At 34.5% G+C, this 18,669-nt stretch overlaps 1 protein-coding gene across 1 annotated transcript in view; it reads left to right on the forward strand.

Annotated features, from left to right (window-relative positions):
- LOC145332556 (uncharacterized) overlaps positions 1–17,869 on the forward strand; it is a 33,817-nt gene extending 15,948 nt beyond the window's left edge. Inside the window, exons 10-20 of the mRNA XM_080177563.1 lie at positions 6,149–6,205; positions 8,878–8,971; positions 9,799–9,884; positions 12,796–12,823; positions 13,880–13,941; positions 14,228–14,306; positions 14,550–14,588; positions 14,817–14,900; positions 15,808–15,895; positions 16,531–16,572; positions 16,818–17,869. Of these exons, the coding sequence (XP_080033689.1) occupies positions 6,149–6,205; positions 8,878–8,971; positions 9,799–9,884; positions 12,796–12,823; positions 13,880–13,941; positions 14,228–14,306; positions 14,550–14,588; positions 14,817–14,900; positions 15,808–15,895; positions 16,531–16,572; positions 16,818–16,909 (751 nt within the window). The 3' untranslated portion in view covers positions 16,910–17,869. The remainder of the gene's footprint in view (positions 1–6,148; positions 6,206–8,877; positions 8,972–9,798; positions 9,885–12,795; positions 12,824–13,879; positions 13,942–14,227; positions 14,307–14,549; positions 14,589–14,816; positions 14,901–15,807; positions 15,896–16,530; positions 16,573–16,817) is intronic.
- Positions 17,870–18,669: the final 800 nt, after the last annotated feature.

The raw sequence follows: 18,669 nt of genomic DNA on the forward strand, positions 1-18,669 counted from the left end.
GGTGGGCACCAGATGCCATTCAAAATGCATTCGGGTATCCTTCAAAAGTTCATCCATAATTCGCTTGGCACCGGCCATATTGGTGCCTCTGTCTGTGGTAACCCTTCTAGGCATATTGTAAAACGCCTGAAGTTTTCTCAAGCCGACCAGCACGGCTTCAGTTGAATAATCAGTCAACACATCAACAAACACAGCCTGTGTAAATCTACAGGCCACAATCAACAACCAAACTTTGTACTTGGTCTTGGAACTCCTGGTACCAACGCCAGGCTTCGTAACTTCGATCGGCCCCGCAAGGTCCATATGCACCTCCTTGAAGGGCACAGAGGGCTCGACACGATCTGGCAGAATATTAGCAATTGCGGGACTCGAACGCTTGGCATATTCAATGGAACATGCAGCACAACTCTTGACCACTTTCATAGCCTCCATGCGGCCATGTGTGATCCATGCATACCTGCGGCTTTGCGCCAACGTCTTACGATGGCCTCCATGCCCCAATTCATCGTGGGACTGTTGAAGGATGAGCCGCGCCAGCCTGTTGTGGCGGCTGAGCAAGACAACACCTGGGCTGTCCTTCATAATCTTCCTGGGGCCTCCAGCAGCGGCCTCAAGAGCCTCATCTCCTCTCCCGGACATTTTCAATATTGTAAATGTCCTAAGAGGATAACATCCATCATGACCCACAATGGGCCAACAAACCTGGACCTTGTGATGATACGGTTGAAGGGAGTCGAATTTCCCCTCGGCGTCCATGGTCATCTCCTTCTCTTGGTTGAAGGAAGTCAAAAACAGGTCACAAACAGAATCCATGTATGTATTTGTGAAAGTATAGTTCTCATAATGCTTAGAACTATCATTGTTGCTAACATCATCCTCAATTGTTGTAACGCCACGTTTCTTGATAAGCAGCGTTTTAAAGCAGTTGGCAGCCTTAAGAACTGCGGCCACAGTCCTCCTCGCCTGCCTGTAGGTCCTTCTTGCCAGGGACCTCCAGAAATCGTTGTCCACTACCTGTGTGAACATTACCTTGAGCTTCGCCATCTTGGGATTTAGCTCGCTCTCGGGAATGGATGCATTTACCTCACCCGCCGTCTTAACGGGCCACTGGTCCTGTTCCAGGCGCAACCAGCTTGGACCTTCCTGGTATGTAGATCCAGGTTGTACATCCTCAATCGTACACAAACCACGCGTCGCCAGATCGGCGATGTTGTGTTGGGTTGGAACCCATCTCCAATCTTCAGGGCTCGTCAACTGTTGTATCTCGGAAACACGATGACTGTTAAAAACATTTAACATAACACTGTCACTGGATAGCTGAGCTAGGGCACAGCTGCTATCACTAAAAAATGCTTTGCCAGAAATGTTGAAAGGTAGAGCTCTGGCTACAGTATCCACAAGCCTGGCCAAAATTAGACAACTAAGCATTTCTAACCTTGGTATAGACTCAATCTTCACTGGTGCGACACGTGACTTGGCGCAACACAAAACTACATCATATCCTCCAGGAACTGGCCATCTCAGGTAGGTGATGGCTGCATAGGCCTGGTTAGATGCATCGCAGAAACCAACAAGCATTGGAAGCCCCAACGGCTTATCAGGAACCATCGAACGTCTGAACGACACATTTCCAAGTGCCGAACGGTCCTGGAGGCTGGACACGAGCTCCGACCTCAACTCTCCAGGTATAACATCATCCCAGTTACATCCATGTATGCAAACTGAGCGCAGACAAAGCTTGGACTTAAGCAGCAATGGCGCTGCTAGACCCATTGGGTCATAAAGTTGTTGCACAATTCTCCAAACTTCACGTTTAGTTATCAACTCAGGTAGACTTCTCCAGAGATCCTCCAGGTCCAGATCCTCTAGCAACTTTCTACCCTTAATCTTCTCGCCGTGGTTGGCTCTGACAGGTAGGAACAACTTATCCTGTTTAGGGTCCCAAACGAGGCCCAGAACTTTTACACTGTCAACATCATCTCCAGAATAAACAACAGATTTAAACTTGAAATTGCCAGGTGCAATCATATCCTCCAGCTCTTGGACCAGCTGGACAGCTTCAGGTTTACTGTTATGACCGCTCAAACAGTCATCCACGTAAGTACAAGTCTCCAATTTGACCGATGGAGGATCTTGATACAAAATAAATTCAGAACTGAGTGGTTGCTGAACATCTCTCCACACATCCTGCTGGGCTACAACGTCACAACCTCTAATCTTCTCAGATCCATAAACATCTTGAACATCCTGCTGGGAACGTCCACCAAAAATACGACCAGTGAGTCTGAGGGCGGTCACGGCCATATCTCCAGCCAAGGCCTCACCAAAGTTGATGGTTTTGGTAAGGTAGACCTCTGGCTCTCCATCAACTGTATCAGCGAAAAAAACACGTTTCAGCTGAGAATCTTCATAGGTAGCTAATAATGAATTATAGAACTTCTGAATATCAGCCACGAATGCACACTTATAACTTCTGAACCGGATAAGATTGTGCATCAGAGTATATAATGGGACTGGGCCGTCCATCATAATACTATTGAGGCTTAGCCCCTTGCAGCAGAGGCTAGAATTGGCGCATATCCTCAAGGGCGTGGAAATAGACTCTTTATATGCGCAGACTAGGCTCGAATAATACACGGGCTTAGTATAAGCCAGGTCTTCTGGCGAAGCTTTCTGATACACTCCACGAGACACAGCTTCTTGAAACACTTGGCAGAAGGTGCTGTACTCACCTTTTTTAATCATTCTCTGCCGGTCACGTAAGCAGATCTTATAGGCCTGCTCTGAATTGTCAAATAACACACTTGACGGCTGCTTGTAGGGATATGAGGCCGTCCAAATATGGTTCTCAAGATCTAATGTCAGACCTTCTTCAATCAGCTGCCGCTTACGCACGTCCAAGGCGGACTGCCCGGCGGCAATGGCGGCGCAATGACGGCAGTTCTTACAACCGCTGCACATTGATGGCGGCTGTATTCCCAAACTCTCAGTACTCAGGAACTCCATCTTGCTGACCTCCAACTTCACGGCTTTACAGGCGACAGGATTAGCAACAGTCCTGCCATCTGCAGACACAACTAAATAGCCTGTACCAAATAAGCTTCTGTACAGTCTAGAATCACCAACCATTTTATCTGCACACGGGAACATAGCTGGTGTCAAATGGCCGATTAAAACATCAATCTTGCCGTCGACCATAGAAAAATTATCAGGCTTCATGTTGAAAATGTCGGCGGCGGCTGTAGGATCAATAGAACGCAACCCTTCTTCAGTACCAATGCTGGGCACTACCGCCGCCTCCAGAATATGTGAATTCCGGTTGCGGTCAACCAAACAAATCTTGACTGTAGGACATGCTTGGCTCTTTCCATCTGCCAGAGAAATAGTAGCTGTGCGACCAGTTGATGGCAACTCTAACTTCTTGGCAATACTTCTAGAAATCAACGTCAAATTTGCTCCACTGTCCCACATGGCATTGACGGTGACTTGACGTTTGTCAGCCGCCAACGCCGGGACCTGCTGCAACATCAGCATAAAATTGTTCTTGCTAAACAATTGTGATTCATACACTGCCGCAACTTGTCCACTAGCAACTGATTCATGTAATAATGAATTATGAGGCTGGTTGCAACTGTCAATGGTACAGCTGCCAAGCTTATCGGCTCTGGGACAATCGGCCACCCGATGCCCCTTTTGTAAGCAGAGCAAACAGGCGCCTATCTTCTTGATGAAGACTTTGCGTTCAGGAACAGACATATCCCTAAACTTGGAGCACTTAAACAATAGGTGATCAGAGTTACAACCTTCCGACGGGCAAGGCTGTTTCTTCTTGGTCTTAGCTGGAGACCCAGGTTTACCAACGGCTGTAGCTGCGGCCGCAGGATTACCTTTCTTCTTGGAGGGGGTGTCTACATCGATTGAACACCTCATCAAAATGGCGCCACGCTGTTCCTCTATAATCTTCAACAGCTTAGGAATATTTGGGGTATCCATCGAGCCCAACGCCAGGTTGAGCTTGTCCTGGAAATCACGTGGCAACTTTTTGGATAACATTTCCAAAAGAATAATGGTCAACCACTGGCTTGTGGTGACTTCCTCATCATCATCATCTTTAGTCAGCTGCTCGAGCTGGCTAACTGCACCACCAAACTCTGCTAAGACTGTCACAATCTGGTTGGAGTCCGACGGTTTAGGCTTCTTCTCCCATTGGTTGAAAAGGCAGAGCATCTGACGTGTTTTGGACTTAAAACGTGCGTCGAGGTAAGCCCATTGAGATTCATGTGATTGAATCTGAATTAACTGAAGTCTCAACTCTTTATTTTTGCAGACCTTTTCACTGCTCAACAATAACTGTAAATATGACGGGTCCTGTCCTACGGTAAGCTTTTTAAAATTGTCCTTGAAACTTACGTAGGCTGACTCTGAGCCGTCAAAGCTTGGAAGAAGACGTTCGTCGACACGATTCATATATCCTGGCGTGAACATAGAACCGGTGCCGAACTGTGGTGTGCCAAACGGCGACACAAATGGCGATGCTGTCGAAGCACCCGCCGTCATTGTAGGCGGCTTCACAGGTTCAAGCTTAACCTCGGCCAGCCGTTTCATCAAAGCAGACAAAGTGTTTATAATTGGTTCTGGTAAGGGAAAGTATGACCCTTTAATAACCTTCACAATCTTTAAGCAACGATCATATAGTTCAGCCTTATGGTCAGGCAAATTATCACCAACTAAATCAACAACACTTTGAATGTCACTAAGCTCCTCCATAGCATCTAGAGCATCTTTCAGAGCGTTATAATCTTTTTGCACAGTAATTATATTAGAATAAATGTCACTAAACTCCTCAAGCTCTTGGATTCTCACACCAAGCTTGCTAAAACCGACCATAATGCTATCGAATGTCTCGAACTTGTCATGGACAAGGATTGACTCCTTAGTGAAATGTCTAACATCAAGCTCTGAAGATTCACTGACCAACTTCATCACTTTATCTAGTTCACTGGTTAGGGCCTCGACGGCTGGGCGCAGCCGTAGTCCCAGTTGAGCGCCTTTATTCTTTTTAGGACCCATGATTGTCACAATAATTAACTGTACTGATTACGATTATAATAGTGTGTGGTAAGGTATCACAACCAACACATTCACAAAACTTCACAGATATTTTCTTAGCCGCATCTGTTCTGTCTCGTTTTCATTGTTTCGGTACGCATGCCTTGCCGTACACGAAATCTTAATCTCCAAGCCCTCCGAATGACCAACATGTGAATGTTTACAAATGTGTATTTATTACCATGAAAACGGTGCATCTAAAACAAAAATATAAAAATTAATTTCATAATATTAATGGCTTATTATTTTTGTATATCGAGGTTGCGTGATTTCAATTTAATTAAAAATATAAAATTTCTAAAAAACTTTAAATTGGCACGAAACATATTAAATAGCATCAGAAATTGATAATTTTAGATTCAAATGATCAATAAAATTAAGGAAAATATTCGTATGTCAAAAGTTAGCAGTTAAATGGTCTATTTGTTGAAAAATTAATGTTTTAAATTTCTTCGTAAAAATATACCATACTACACTTATTATTAAGAATTAAAGATAAATTCTTACCACATTATACGTCAAACTAAGCAGGAAGGCTTATTTGAGATCTTCCACGGATTAGAGCGCATGTATATCCATCCAATACATTATATTTATTCACGTAGCTCTTCACATGGGAATCAACAAGGAAAAAATGTGCGCGCCTTTGTTTGTTTACAAGCGAAGCGCGGAGATAGTTAGGAATGCCGCGTAACACACTCATTCTCTGGTGTAAGGAAAAGGGAATTAATGGGTTCGAACTTGCCAGGGAATACAAGAAAATCATTCCAACACAACGTAGTAGCATATTTAATTCTGTTTTTTTTTTTATCAAAAGCTCATTGTTTTTTATTAGATTTTTTCTTTTTATCCCTTCTCAATTACTTTTAATTAATTAATTCTAAGATTATTTTCAGGGATCGGAAGCCTCACGTAAGCCGCGCATAAGCCTCAGTTTTGAACCTGCTTGTGAGCAGAAAAAAAAATTTAATAAAGAAGGATTGTCTGCTAAAGAGCCGTTTTATACATCCAGCTGAATTTTATAGTGATCCATGTTTAGATTAAAGAAGATAAAGTGTAACTCATCGGAATATCAAAATTCTGGGATTTACGTCAGGTACGATTTACTTTTTTGTAGCGAAGCTGCTCTATAATAGTTAGTGTCCTTCTGTCAGTGATGTTAGGGTTGTCCCTTTCTATATACTTATATTTGTAATATAACGCGTAATGACCGATGGAGCTTGATTAATCAGATGTATATTAAACAGGATTAAACGAGCAAAATACCTTCGTCTTACGTCCTGTTCTGAGCATTACACATAACAAGTATTGTAATTTCTGATGCATGGGTACAAATTAATATTTTTAGGATATTCCAATTACAATAACCCTATATCTTTTATTTCTCTAATTTAACTTTGTCGTGTCTATCTATCTATTATGATTATTATTATGATTTTACATATTTTACTGGTTGAAAAGTTTTAGGTTTCTATAGTTTATACATATATCACAATCTCTGTTTTTAGTGCTACAAGTGTTTGTATCTGTCTTCCTTTATTTTATTTGAACATGCTGTTTCTCCTTCTTCTTTTCTAGCCCTCTTAATGCTGCCAGATTTTTCGAAAAAGCTTTGCTTCTATCGTGCGAGATTGTCCATGTTTTTCTATTCTAATTTCTTACATTTAGCAAGACCATACAATTACAAAAGAAACCCCTTCAGACTCCACTCATATTAATCTAATACAATTATGTAATTTTTAAAAGCGAAGCTTTTCTATAATTAGGGTGTGTCATGTCAGAATTGTCCTATCGATTTCAAACTTTGCATGGTGATTCCTGTAGTAGTTATGTACGATTTAGAAAGCGTAGCAGCTCTATTATATTTACTAGAATGTCCGTACGTCCATTTTAAACATGTTGATTTTTATCATTTTTAACAACAAATTTTTATGTGATCTAATAATCCGATTGATCCGATTTTTTAAATACTGATTTCTGCAGGGTCATTCAACAGAAATGATTTTTTAAAAACTTAATTATGCATAGAAAAAAAAAACAATTATGTAAAATCCTTTATATATTTGGAAAACCTATTATGGGACATTTATGTTTCAAATATTTAAAAATGATTAGTTTAACAAATTATGCTCTAAAAACCGATTTTTCCAAATGCCTTTTTTTATGAAGATTTACTAATTTGAAGGTTGTAAAAAATGTGCACCTTTTTGAAATTCAAATTGCGCAGCTTGTGTTAATAGTAGAAAAATGTTATGCATATTGTTAGAATCGTCATAAGCTCTAGTTTCTTAATATATAAAAACCATGCCTTGCGCTTATGACAAATCTTACGGTATGCTCAACATTTTTCTACTATTAAACAAGCCGCGCAATTTTAATTTTAAAGATGTGTGTATTTTTTTGCACACCCTAAAATCCATAAATCTTCGAAAAAAAGGCCTTTGAAAAAACCGGTTTTTAGAGCATAATTTGTTGAACTAATCATTTTTAAATATTTGAAACATAATGTCCCATAATAGGTTTTCCAAATATATAAAGGATTTTACATAATCGTTTTATTTTCTATGCATAATTAAGTTTTAAAAAATCATTTCTCTAGCTTTAACTTATACATGTAAGTTCATATAATATTGTCTTAATATGTTGTAAGTAAATTAAATTACGTGTCCTAATTATCAAATTTTTTGAAAATTTTATTATTTGTCTTTTATTTGATACTATTAAATAATTAAGCTTTATTTAATTTTGGTAATATTTAATAAATGCATTAAATTTTAGCAAGTCATTTTTACATTTTTAACACAATCTAATATTTTTTTTATTTTGATACAAAGAGGAGATTGTTTAAATAAGAGCATTTGAGTAAATTTGTAAAAATTTATATTTTATTATAATCATTTTATGAACTACAATAACTATGGTAATATTTATAAATTAGTCATTATAAAAAACATAATTGGCCATCCTTAGATGAAGCTCTTTATAGTGCCTATACAAAAATGACGTCATAACCAATGATAGGCCAATACACAGACTAAATTACCATTGCCGGGCCAGTATACATTTTAATCGAACAGTGGTATGCCAGTATGTGCTAATGTCGTTTGGGTGAGTTGCACCTGGACTGAACAGTCAACTTGTCAACTCAAGGCCAGACTCTTGGTCCTTTACCTCATACCCGTAGTACAGTACATTACAGACAACCAACTCTCTGTGATGCACGACCTTTGTCTGAGAAGTCCTAACTGTGCATGGTAACGAGTTGCGCCTGTTTTGGGCCAAGGCATTCCCCCCACTCTAACTATTTACTTCGCGCATTTGACATAGTAGCAGTGGGAACCATTTTTAACGTCTTTAGTTTTGACGCGGTATCGGACCGAGATTCGAACCTATCACCTTCCCGACGACGAGCGAATGCGCTACGTGTTGAGCCACGGTCGCGGGTATGCAAGTAAGAGTATGACGTCTTTTTTTATAAGAAATGAAAAGGCTTCTTTAAAATTTCAATTTTGTTTGGTGTTAATTCTCTGCTTTTTTTTCAATCTCAGCTACTTTCGTTTTAAGTTTGTTTCTAAATCTCATATACCATATCCTCCGAGATAACTAGATGCACAGGCAGGTTGGGAGAATATGCAAATCCCCATTACCCCTGGCCCAAAAAAGAAAATAATTAGACCATTTTTATTTTTTAATCGAGTTCAACTGGAAGCAAAAAAAAGATAACGTTAATTTTTTTACGTGAAAAGCACGATTTGAATTTTTATTTAGATTACAGCTGATGAACAAATGTGGAGAATGTTTCCAGTCAAGCACTCAGTATGGAGAGAAAAAAAGAGTTTACGATGAAGATTTCTATTTCAATGTAAGAATAGTTATTAATCGTATCGTATTATAGACAGCTTTCCGCGGATATCAAAATGAAAAAATTATAAGATTAAAACAAGTTTTGTTAGCCCCCAGGGGCGAAAGGCCCGGACTAACCAAACTGGTCTTAATTTTATGATTTTAAATTTTATATTCGTGAATAATTGTCTGTAATACTATGCTATACATGATTTTTCAGTACAGCTGCGAACCGATTCTAATCCAGCGGAAAAACTCGGTATCGAAGCCATACTGGAAAATAGATAATTATTTTGCAAGGAAAAAAAGTTTATTTATAGTCATTATGTTGGCATTGTAAATAAGGTTGGCGTTAGTTTTGTTTAAATTCCGTCAGCAAACAAGAAATTAGACTACTGCAATAAAAACTTAGCGTTTTGATCACAATATTTTATGATACCTAATTAATCAAAACCCTTATTCAAGTCAAATTATATAATTTTACATCATAATTAAAATTTACACAATGAATTTGCTTGAAATGATTAAAACAATAAATTTTATAATATCTAATTATTTTAAATTTTTAATTCATGTCATTGTTAAAAGCGAAGCGTTTCTACATTTTATGTTTGTTTTTTTATCGGTCACATGAAGCTCTACAGATAAATTTAGGCACTAGGAGCTTATGAGGTTTACTGTAACAATTTGGTATTATAAAAAAAAACGTAGAAACTATATAATAACCACAAGACATTGTAAACATGTTTAATAAGAAATTAATGAAGAAAGTTTATTTTAAATACCTATGCGGGGCTTATATGTATATAAGTTTAGCTAAGATTTATATATCAACGTTTGTTACAGGTTGGGGAAGGCGAGACAAGCTTATCCCTGTGGGGCGTCATCTACCAGTCTGACATCAAACCTAAAGTTCTTTCAAATTTTCACAGGTAGGTAATATTTCCTTGAAAACCATTCATTTAGAAATCCTTTCAAACCAAGAAGGAAAAAGTCAACTTTATCATTCCGAAATATATTTTAAGTAAAAAAAATTCTCAATATCAATCGCATCTCTAAGTGAAGGGAATCTAACATATGTAGCTTGGTCAGTTTCTTTTTTTTAAAGATTAATGAAAAGCAACATTTTATTATTTTGATATATACTTATAGTAAAAGTGTAGAATTAGGATTATGGAATCTTTTCTTAAAGGAATCCTTTATATAATATTTATGTTTTTAAAGATTGATAAATCAATATGGAAAAGATTGATTTGATTAATTTTTTTTTTCATAGATTTTTTTCCTTTTTTTTTAGAACATTTTCCTATTTATTTGTCATATGAATGAAAATGGAAAAGAGCAACTAGCAAAATATATAAGTATAATGTGAAACCATACTGATACTATATATTTAGCATTTCTCATTCATTATTCATTTTATATTCATGATTTTAGATTATTTTTATTATTGAAAAATAAAGTTTTCTTTAAATAGGAAGATTTTCTTTATAATTTGCGTAAGCAATATAGTTTAAAATATTTCGCACTATGAAATGGATCTATAATATAATCTAAAAGCTGTAAATAATAGCATATGCGTATTAGTAAACTCTTTAGCAAACAAAGATACGTCTTAAGAATAAAAATGATTTCTCGATGATAAACATTTTGGCAAAGCTAAAATTGGAAATATTTTTAGCCTTTCTTTTTCCTCTTTACCAATTAATTCCTTTTTCTTTCATTTGGAGTATCCTTATTTATGTAGCTGAAGCCGACAAATTGCTCTAAATGTGTTGAAGGTGCATGCACAGGGTTTTACTTCTCCCCTCCTATCTGTTACAGAGGTGGATAGAGGTGTCGTACACACAAGTCAAGGGGTAGAGTGAAAAGTGGTTTCGGGGGGGGGGGGATTTACCCACCTTAAATATACTAGGGGGAATAGATGCACCTCTGTATTCAGCTTCTGATAAAATATGTGTAATGTGTTGATATAAATTCTGGGTCTGATGTTGCGGATTTTTATCGAATTTTACAAATATTTAACATTTAAAGATAGGTTTATTTTCTAAATAAGATATTTTTAAAACTAAATATTGTTTAAACTTTTAGAAGGAGTATTTTAATAGTTGAGTTGAATTTTAAAATCCAGTTGAAATTCATCTTTTTTCTCATTATTTGAAACAGTTGCCTTACTGCTTTAATAGGTAAAAACCCCAACTGACACACAAACACAAAAATATTGAAGAATCTAAATTACATTTTCAACTAAAATGTGTATTTGACATTTGGCAAAATTTTAGAATTCGCTAAAATAATATATTGGTTGGTCAACAAACCAATTGAGAAAAAGAATCTTTTACGATTGAATCCTGTTTTGTGGTTTCTTTGAGATCAATGACGTCCAAGCTTGCTTTTTTTTTTTGGGGGGGGGGGGGTAATCTAATGTTTTTTTTTAAATTAGTGGTTATAAAATGAGCGGTTTCAAATTTTGAGAGGGGTAAACACTAAGCATCCCTTTACCTCCCTCCTCGGACGTCAATGTCTGAGTTAGGCAGATACTCGCTTTTTAAACTATGAAATATGTCCATAAAAACGACAATAGCAATCTATTAATGTTCTAGTTGGAAAATAGCTTTTAAAAAAGAATTAAAAAGATTTTTGTTGAAATTCTGTGTATGTAATAATTTTGTGGGAATAAAAAGCAAAGATAAATTGAGAAACAATTAGAATATGAATTTCATCTTGATTGATATATGCTATAGTACAATGATTAAGAATATACATACAAACACATAATCTTGAAAAAAGTAGCAAGGCTAGTTGCTAACATGGACTTATTTTATTGGTCATTTAGTTCATCCAGTGGGAAAGGAGGGGTTTGGTTTAAAGGTTTTTTTTAGCCAGTTACAAGTCTCATTGTATTAGAGTACATCTGATGAAAGATCATTGTAATAATAGATCCATTATGGTATTTTAGTATTAGATAGACGACAGACCAAATTAAAAAAAAAATCATCCTAAAGTTAGATATTACTTGTCAATACTCATGAAAGTTAAATAAGACTTTTTTAAAAATACGATCAATAAATTCATTTGAAATGTTTTTTCGTCTTCTATCTTAATCTTCAAAAGAAAATATTAAGCAATACAATATTTTTATTTCAGAAGAATTTAAAGCTTTGATCAAGAAACTTCTTCAGACGTTTATTTTCTTAATTTAAGGATTAAAATGAAAGAGGCTAATTGTGTGTTTGTGGGCCAGTTTGTCACGTAAGATCTCTGAATCCATAACCACATTGCACCAGAGTTCCATGGATAGATAATAAAGAAAGTAAAAAAAAATTACTTATAAATACTAAGCCCGAATGACCTCATATTAAATTAGTCCATTCTATGACGTCATACGGGATTTTTCGGCCAAACGTTTCCTAATTTATATGCACCATAAAGAGCTTCGTTAGCAAATTACTTTTTGTTCTTGTCTAAAGACTTGGCTGTGTTTATATTTCCGACCCTATTATCTGGTTTCAAAGACCCAATACAAATTCTTGATAAGTTCCCCATTCTGTGGGCAAAATTACATATAGCTCATGTCTCCTCTATGCTTTAACTTATATGCCAATATAATGAAAATATTAACATTGGTTTGGTCTGGAAGCCCCAACACTGAATTTGAAAAATTAAACCCTGCTAATTGCCTAAACAATCTTCTTATTCTACTTTTAAATCACACTTCCAAGAAAACAGTCTTTTAAACTAATCATAAAAAAGAGTAACGCATTTGATTTATTCTTAATTTTGAGAGTAATTGTTGAAGCCTCATAAAAAGCGAACAATTATTATTTCTCTTTTTAATTTCAGAAGAATCCAGATAGAACCAGGAGATTTGGTAAGTATACTAATTTGTTTTTGTAACGAATCTTGACTATAACTAGGGTATAACTTTTTGTTAGTAAGTAAATATCTCCATCCAACTAATTTTATCACCACATTATCTTTTTTGTCTTTTATACAATGCATTTCCTTCTCCCTCGTTCTCTTTCTCTCTCTTTCTCTCTCTATCTCTCTCTCTCTCTCTCTCTCTCTCTCTCTCTCTCTCTCTCTCTCTCTCTCTCTCTATCTATCTATCTCTCTCTCTTTCTCTATCTATATCTCTCTTTCTTTCTCTTATTTTTCTTTTTTTTTTCACTCACCCACACTCAACACTCTTACAGAAGCTTTAAGCATTGCGCCCTCCTTTATATCTTTTCTTTATTCTGCACTAGCGGCTACGCCCCTAGAGGCCTCTAGTGGCACTTTAAATGTTTGGTTTGAAAAAAATAATACTATACCTTGCAATGTTTCGAAGGAGTCTATATCAATATTCTACGATACTTTGCAATGTCACGTAGGAGTCTCTATTATATTCGAGAGAAAAAAAATTTCGATTTATTGTAATTTCTCTTGGGAGGGTGGTGGTGGGGTATGAAAATTTTCAAAATTGAAAAAAAAATATTTCTAAGAGGATAACGCCGATGTCTTTTTCCATTTTCTCATCCACAGAAAACCTGTCTATTAAACTAAAAGATAAATATTTTTTATATTCCTTCAAATTTTTATTATAAACTTACAAAGGACGACATTTGATTTTATAATCTTTGTATAGATATTAAATAGAATAACAAAGTTATTTGATTATAATAATGTATGTTAGTTTGATAATAAAAGTAAATTTCATTGCGCAAAACTTCTCTATGAGATATTTACATGCTCGTTTGTTTGTGAAATGTTTGATTAATACACCACGTCCACCAAACCTTTTCTTTCTTTACAATTACAACTGTCAACCCTCCATCTCCTTTATTAATTACAAGCTACCAAAGGGCATAATTTCACAGTAAGACTTTAGGGAGGTGATTGTTAATAAATCCTCAATTGTCCTTATTTCCAAATCTTATTATTTCAGATTGTTCGAAGTGTACTGAGACATGATACTTGTGAAATTTTTTCTGAAAGAGAAAACAAGAGGTACACTTTTAGAATTGTAGCTATTCTATAGTTAAGGGTGTTTGTGTTTTTAATTTTTAGTTAGACTTTATTAATTATACTTTATAATTATACCATTTCCTATAAATGATTTGCAAAATATATTCTATTTAAAAAGCAATTACTAATAAATTACTGTTCAAAGACGTTACTTATCACCTGAAAAAGCAAAATATTTCAATTAATAACAAACTTTTATTTGGGAGTATTTAACATATTAAATTTTAATTTTGTAAAGGTGAACTTATAATATAATTATTGTTTATAGGATTGAGCTACAGATCTCGTTGAAATACACAGAGAATGAATCCAAGATGTCTTTGATTGTTTTCAAGTGTAGACTACCAGTAAGTAATTCTTTAATAATAACTAAAACGTCAGCGCTCCTTGCTTCTAGGGACATATTTTATTTAATAAAAAAATATATAAAAACATAACTAAGATCCAAGTAAAGCTTTCCTAAAATGTGTAAGTAGTCGGTGAAGTGGTTAGCAAAATATTTACGGACGGACAAAAACCTTACTTCTTTGCATTATTTTGTTTTGGGCAAACTTTATATAACTTTTTTCCTAATAATTTTTATTCTTCAGAGTACCATGCAGGAAGAAAAAGACAACCTGTACATCAAGGTATAGCATTCATATTTTCTTTAGGTAATAGACTTACGGAATCAACCTTTCTGTAGAATTGTTGCACAGATTAAAAGTCTGTTTATGTCAAGCTTTTGTGTGTGAAAATTTAGTCGTTTTGTTTGCCTGAAATAAGTGATACTTTAGAGATCTTGATAAAATAGTTACATTTAATCAGATTTGATTATGTTTATTGGGAATGTTCTATAGTAAACATATTTTCTTTAGGCTAGATGGATGGAGGACGAAAAGCCAGAAGAGGTACAGAAATGTAGATCCGGTTACAATAAGAAATTCATCGACTTTTCTAAGGTATGTGGGGTTATTATAAGTAGTTCTTTATTGCATAGTATTATATACAGATTTCCATGGATATTAAAATAAAAAGTTATAAGATTAAAATGCCTTCGGCTACACGATGCTAACTAATTTGGTATTGATCTTATCAATTTAATATTCGTGGAAAATTATCTGACATGATGCTATACATGACTTTTTAGTATGGCTGAGATTCGAAGCCACACTGAAATTTTTTTTACAAATATCCTGAGAATGAAATTACCACTAAAATACTGGAATTTCTTTTTTAATGGGATTTTTTGTCATCAATGCATTATGTAATAAGAGATATAAGTTTTTTGGAATTGTAATGTAGGGAGTAGATTTGAAATCTGCATCAAATTTTAAGGATTTTTTATAAAATTCGTTTTTTGTATAATTCTTTATCTAAAAGCGGAAATACAAATTAAGTTAATTAATTTTGGCATCTGTGATTGGTGGATTTAAAAAACCTGCGCTCTGATTGGATGTCGTACATCATTCAACCAATTAGAGCGCAGGTAGTTTAAAAACCACCTATCCTATTGGTCAAAATTAATTAACTTAAAATGTATTTTCGCTTTTAGATAAAGAATTTTACAAAAAACAAATTTTATAAAAAATCCTTAAAATTTGATGCAGATTTCAAATCTACTCCCTACATTAAAATTCCGGAAAACTTATATCTCTTATTATGTAAAGAAACACGGTAAAACTTAAACAAATTTTTATTGGTTTGTACAAACAGTCACTTATTAACCATTTCCAGATTTTTTTTTATCTTAATAAAGAGGGTAATTTAGTTTATTAGATTTATGGAAATACATCAGTTAAAACAGAAATGTCAAACACAAATTAAGTTAACAATTAAGGATAATTAACAACAATGTTTTAATTTTAGGAATTTATATTCAAGAGTGAAAACATGGGACTAAAGACTGGAACTTTGGTTCTTGAAGTCAAGAAATCTATGGGATTCAGGCAGAAAAGTAAGTTTATATTTTCCAAAATTACAGCCTGTTTATTAGTCTGTCAGTATTTTTACGTTTAAAAATTGTATTATCTATAATACAAAGTAGTACGATGTCTGTCTGTCTGTCCTTCTGTCTGTCTGTCTGAAGCTTAAGATCTCAGTAACCACTGAACCGATTGGGCTCTACTCTTCAGATAATATACCTACTGGTCCTGTGATGGTTTTAAGCTATTTTCTTGGGGGGGGGGGGACACCCTTAACCCCCCCAAAAAATTAAAAATACCCCCCAAAGGCTAGGGTCGAAGCCGCTAGTATTATATTAAGTATTAAGGTTTTGTTTTCTGTAGCTTAAAATATCAAAAACTACTAAATAGATTGAGGTCTCCATTTTGGGAAAGTTGTAGGTCAATGGATGGCTTTAGGCTATTTTTTTTCTTCAAATTTTAGGCTTTTAGTTTGGTTTTAGCCTTTAGATGCTAAGGATGTAGTTTCTCTTTAAATTGCATATCCTTTTTCTTTTCTTTGGCTTCACTGTTAATTTTCATTAGGAATGAAAGGTATCACGCAACCTTGTAAATATGTGAAAACCACCAAACCTTTCTATGGTATTTTTTATATTTCAATTGAGAAATGAGCATGTTTTTTTTATAGATAAGTTGCTTGGATCTTTGGTATTTGGATGTGAAGTAGAAGGTAATGTGATATTTTAATAAGCGCAATTATTCCATACTTTATATAGGATATTCGTGGATACATTGACAGATAAATGTTTCGTCAATTTTGCTTACTAATATGAACCACATTTATTCGTCAGTTCGTTCATCTACTAGAAGGGAAGAGGATTGTTGTAGCCAGTTGCAAACATCACTTTATTAGAGTACATGTAAATCTGGTGCAACATCCAAGTAATAATATTTTTGTAAATGTTTCTGTTTTAGGATCTGGTCGGTTACACTGGAAAAGAGCACTAAGCACCCCAGCAGAAAGAACCTATGTGACTCATTTTATTCCTACTTCTATCAACCTGTAAATATATAATATTTAACTTTGTTTGTATATCACATATGTAATTTAGACAGTTAACATTGTGTCTTTCTTGAATTTTTTAAAGTATAACACAAACAAAAAATACTTTCATAGAAGTTATTAGCTACTTTAAAAGCTTACACTTGTCATATTATTTTCATAACTTATAAATATCTGTTGGATTAGAACCGGTTCTTAGCTAAACTGAAAAATTATGTAAAGCATCACATTACAGACAATTTTCCACGAAGATTAAAACAATAATAAAATTGATACTAGTTTTCTTAGTCCGGGACTTTAGCCCCTTGATGGTAATAAAACTGGTTTTATTATTTTAATCATTTACAATGAATAAAAAATCTTTAAAAAGTAGGTGAAGGAAGGAAGGCATTCCTAACTTCAATTTGGGGGGGGGGGGTGTATTGTCACCCTCCAACCGCACGCCACTTTACAAAAATAAATATCATGTGAAATTATCTAACTAAATTAATAAAATTAAAAAATTTTGTCTTTAGGATAAGATTTAAAGAATGACTGATACGATTGGCTTGTTCTTATCAGAAAGGCTTTATTTGTCTTGGGTTGTTTTAGACTATTCTCCTGCCCGCTCCCCTAATAAAACACCTTTAAAAACAAAAACACCAATCGAAACAAAGTTAATATTTTAAAATAAAAAAAGACAAAATTTTAAATACCACTTTTTTTGTCTCAGAGGTCCTAAATTTTTAAATAAAATTCAACTGTTTTCTGTTTAATTTAAAAAAATAAATGATGAAAAATGTTTTATAGATATTTTGTCATTAGTTATTACTAGTAGTACCTGTATTTTGTAATTTATTTCATAATTTTAATCATTTTAATATTGCACATTTTTGTAAAAAATATGTTTTAATGTACATAACAAATAATTGTCAATATGATTAAACTTTTTAATGTGATAACTTTTAGAATATAAATATAGCATCACCAATAGCTATTCATTTTAGTGTACATGACTTTTTTTGCTTCATTCTAAAAAATATGAATTGGTCGCCGCTTCCCATTGTCAATTTAGCTTGTTAACATGGATCTCATTTATTGGTCAGTCTGTTCATCCAGTACAGGGAGGTGTGGGATGGGGTAATGGGGTTGAAAGGGAGGAATCATTAATTTAGCCCGCTGCGTGTTTCACTTTATTAGAGATCCAAGTGTAAGATCCAAAAACAGCATTATTATCTTATTATCTCTAGTATGACAGGGAATGGGAAAGGCTCGAACCCGATATTTTGAACAAATAGCGATTGAAAATATCACAGGTTTTATTTTTCTGTCATGTTTAAAATTATTTTTAAAAAGATCAAATCTTGTAAGGAACAACTATTTTATACTGATTTTACAATCTATTAAGGTCAGTAACATAAAGTAAACTATGCCTATAAAAACTAAATAGACACAAGTCTCCATAAAATAAATTATATCTATACATTTACATAATTTCCCCTTATGGTAGTTACTTGCAGGGTGAAGAGAAATGTGAGTTTCATACTAGAAGTAGAGACTAAAAAATGAATTGATTTTATGAGAAACTTATTTGATTTAACAAAATAGGGACATATATTTGGTAAAATTTTGTTTATATGTTATCTAGAAAAGACTATTACCGTAATAGATATATTATTACTTGGTTATTTTACCAGATTTTCATATTCTTTAATAAAGTGAAAATTGCAGCGGGCTAAAATAATGATTTCCCCTTCCACGTTTCTTACCATTCTAATATTTACT

The sequence above is a fragment of the Acartia tonsa genome, chromosome 1 (assembly GCF_053477335.1).
Source record: "Acartia tonsa isolate MP-2025a chromosome 1, ASM5347733v1, whole genome shotgun sequence".
NCBI classification, from domain to species: domain Eukaryota; kingdom Metazoa; phylum Arthropoda; class Copepoda; order Calanoida; family Acartiidae; genus Acartia; species Acartia tonsa.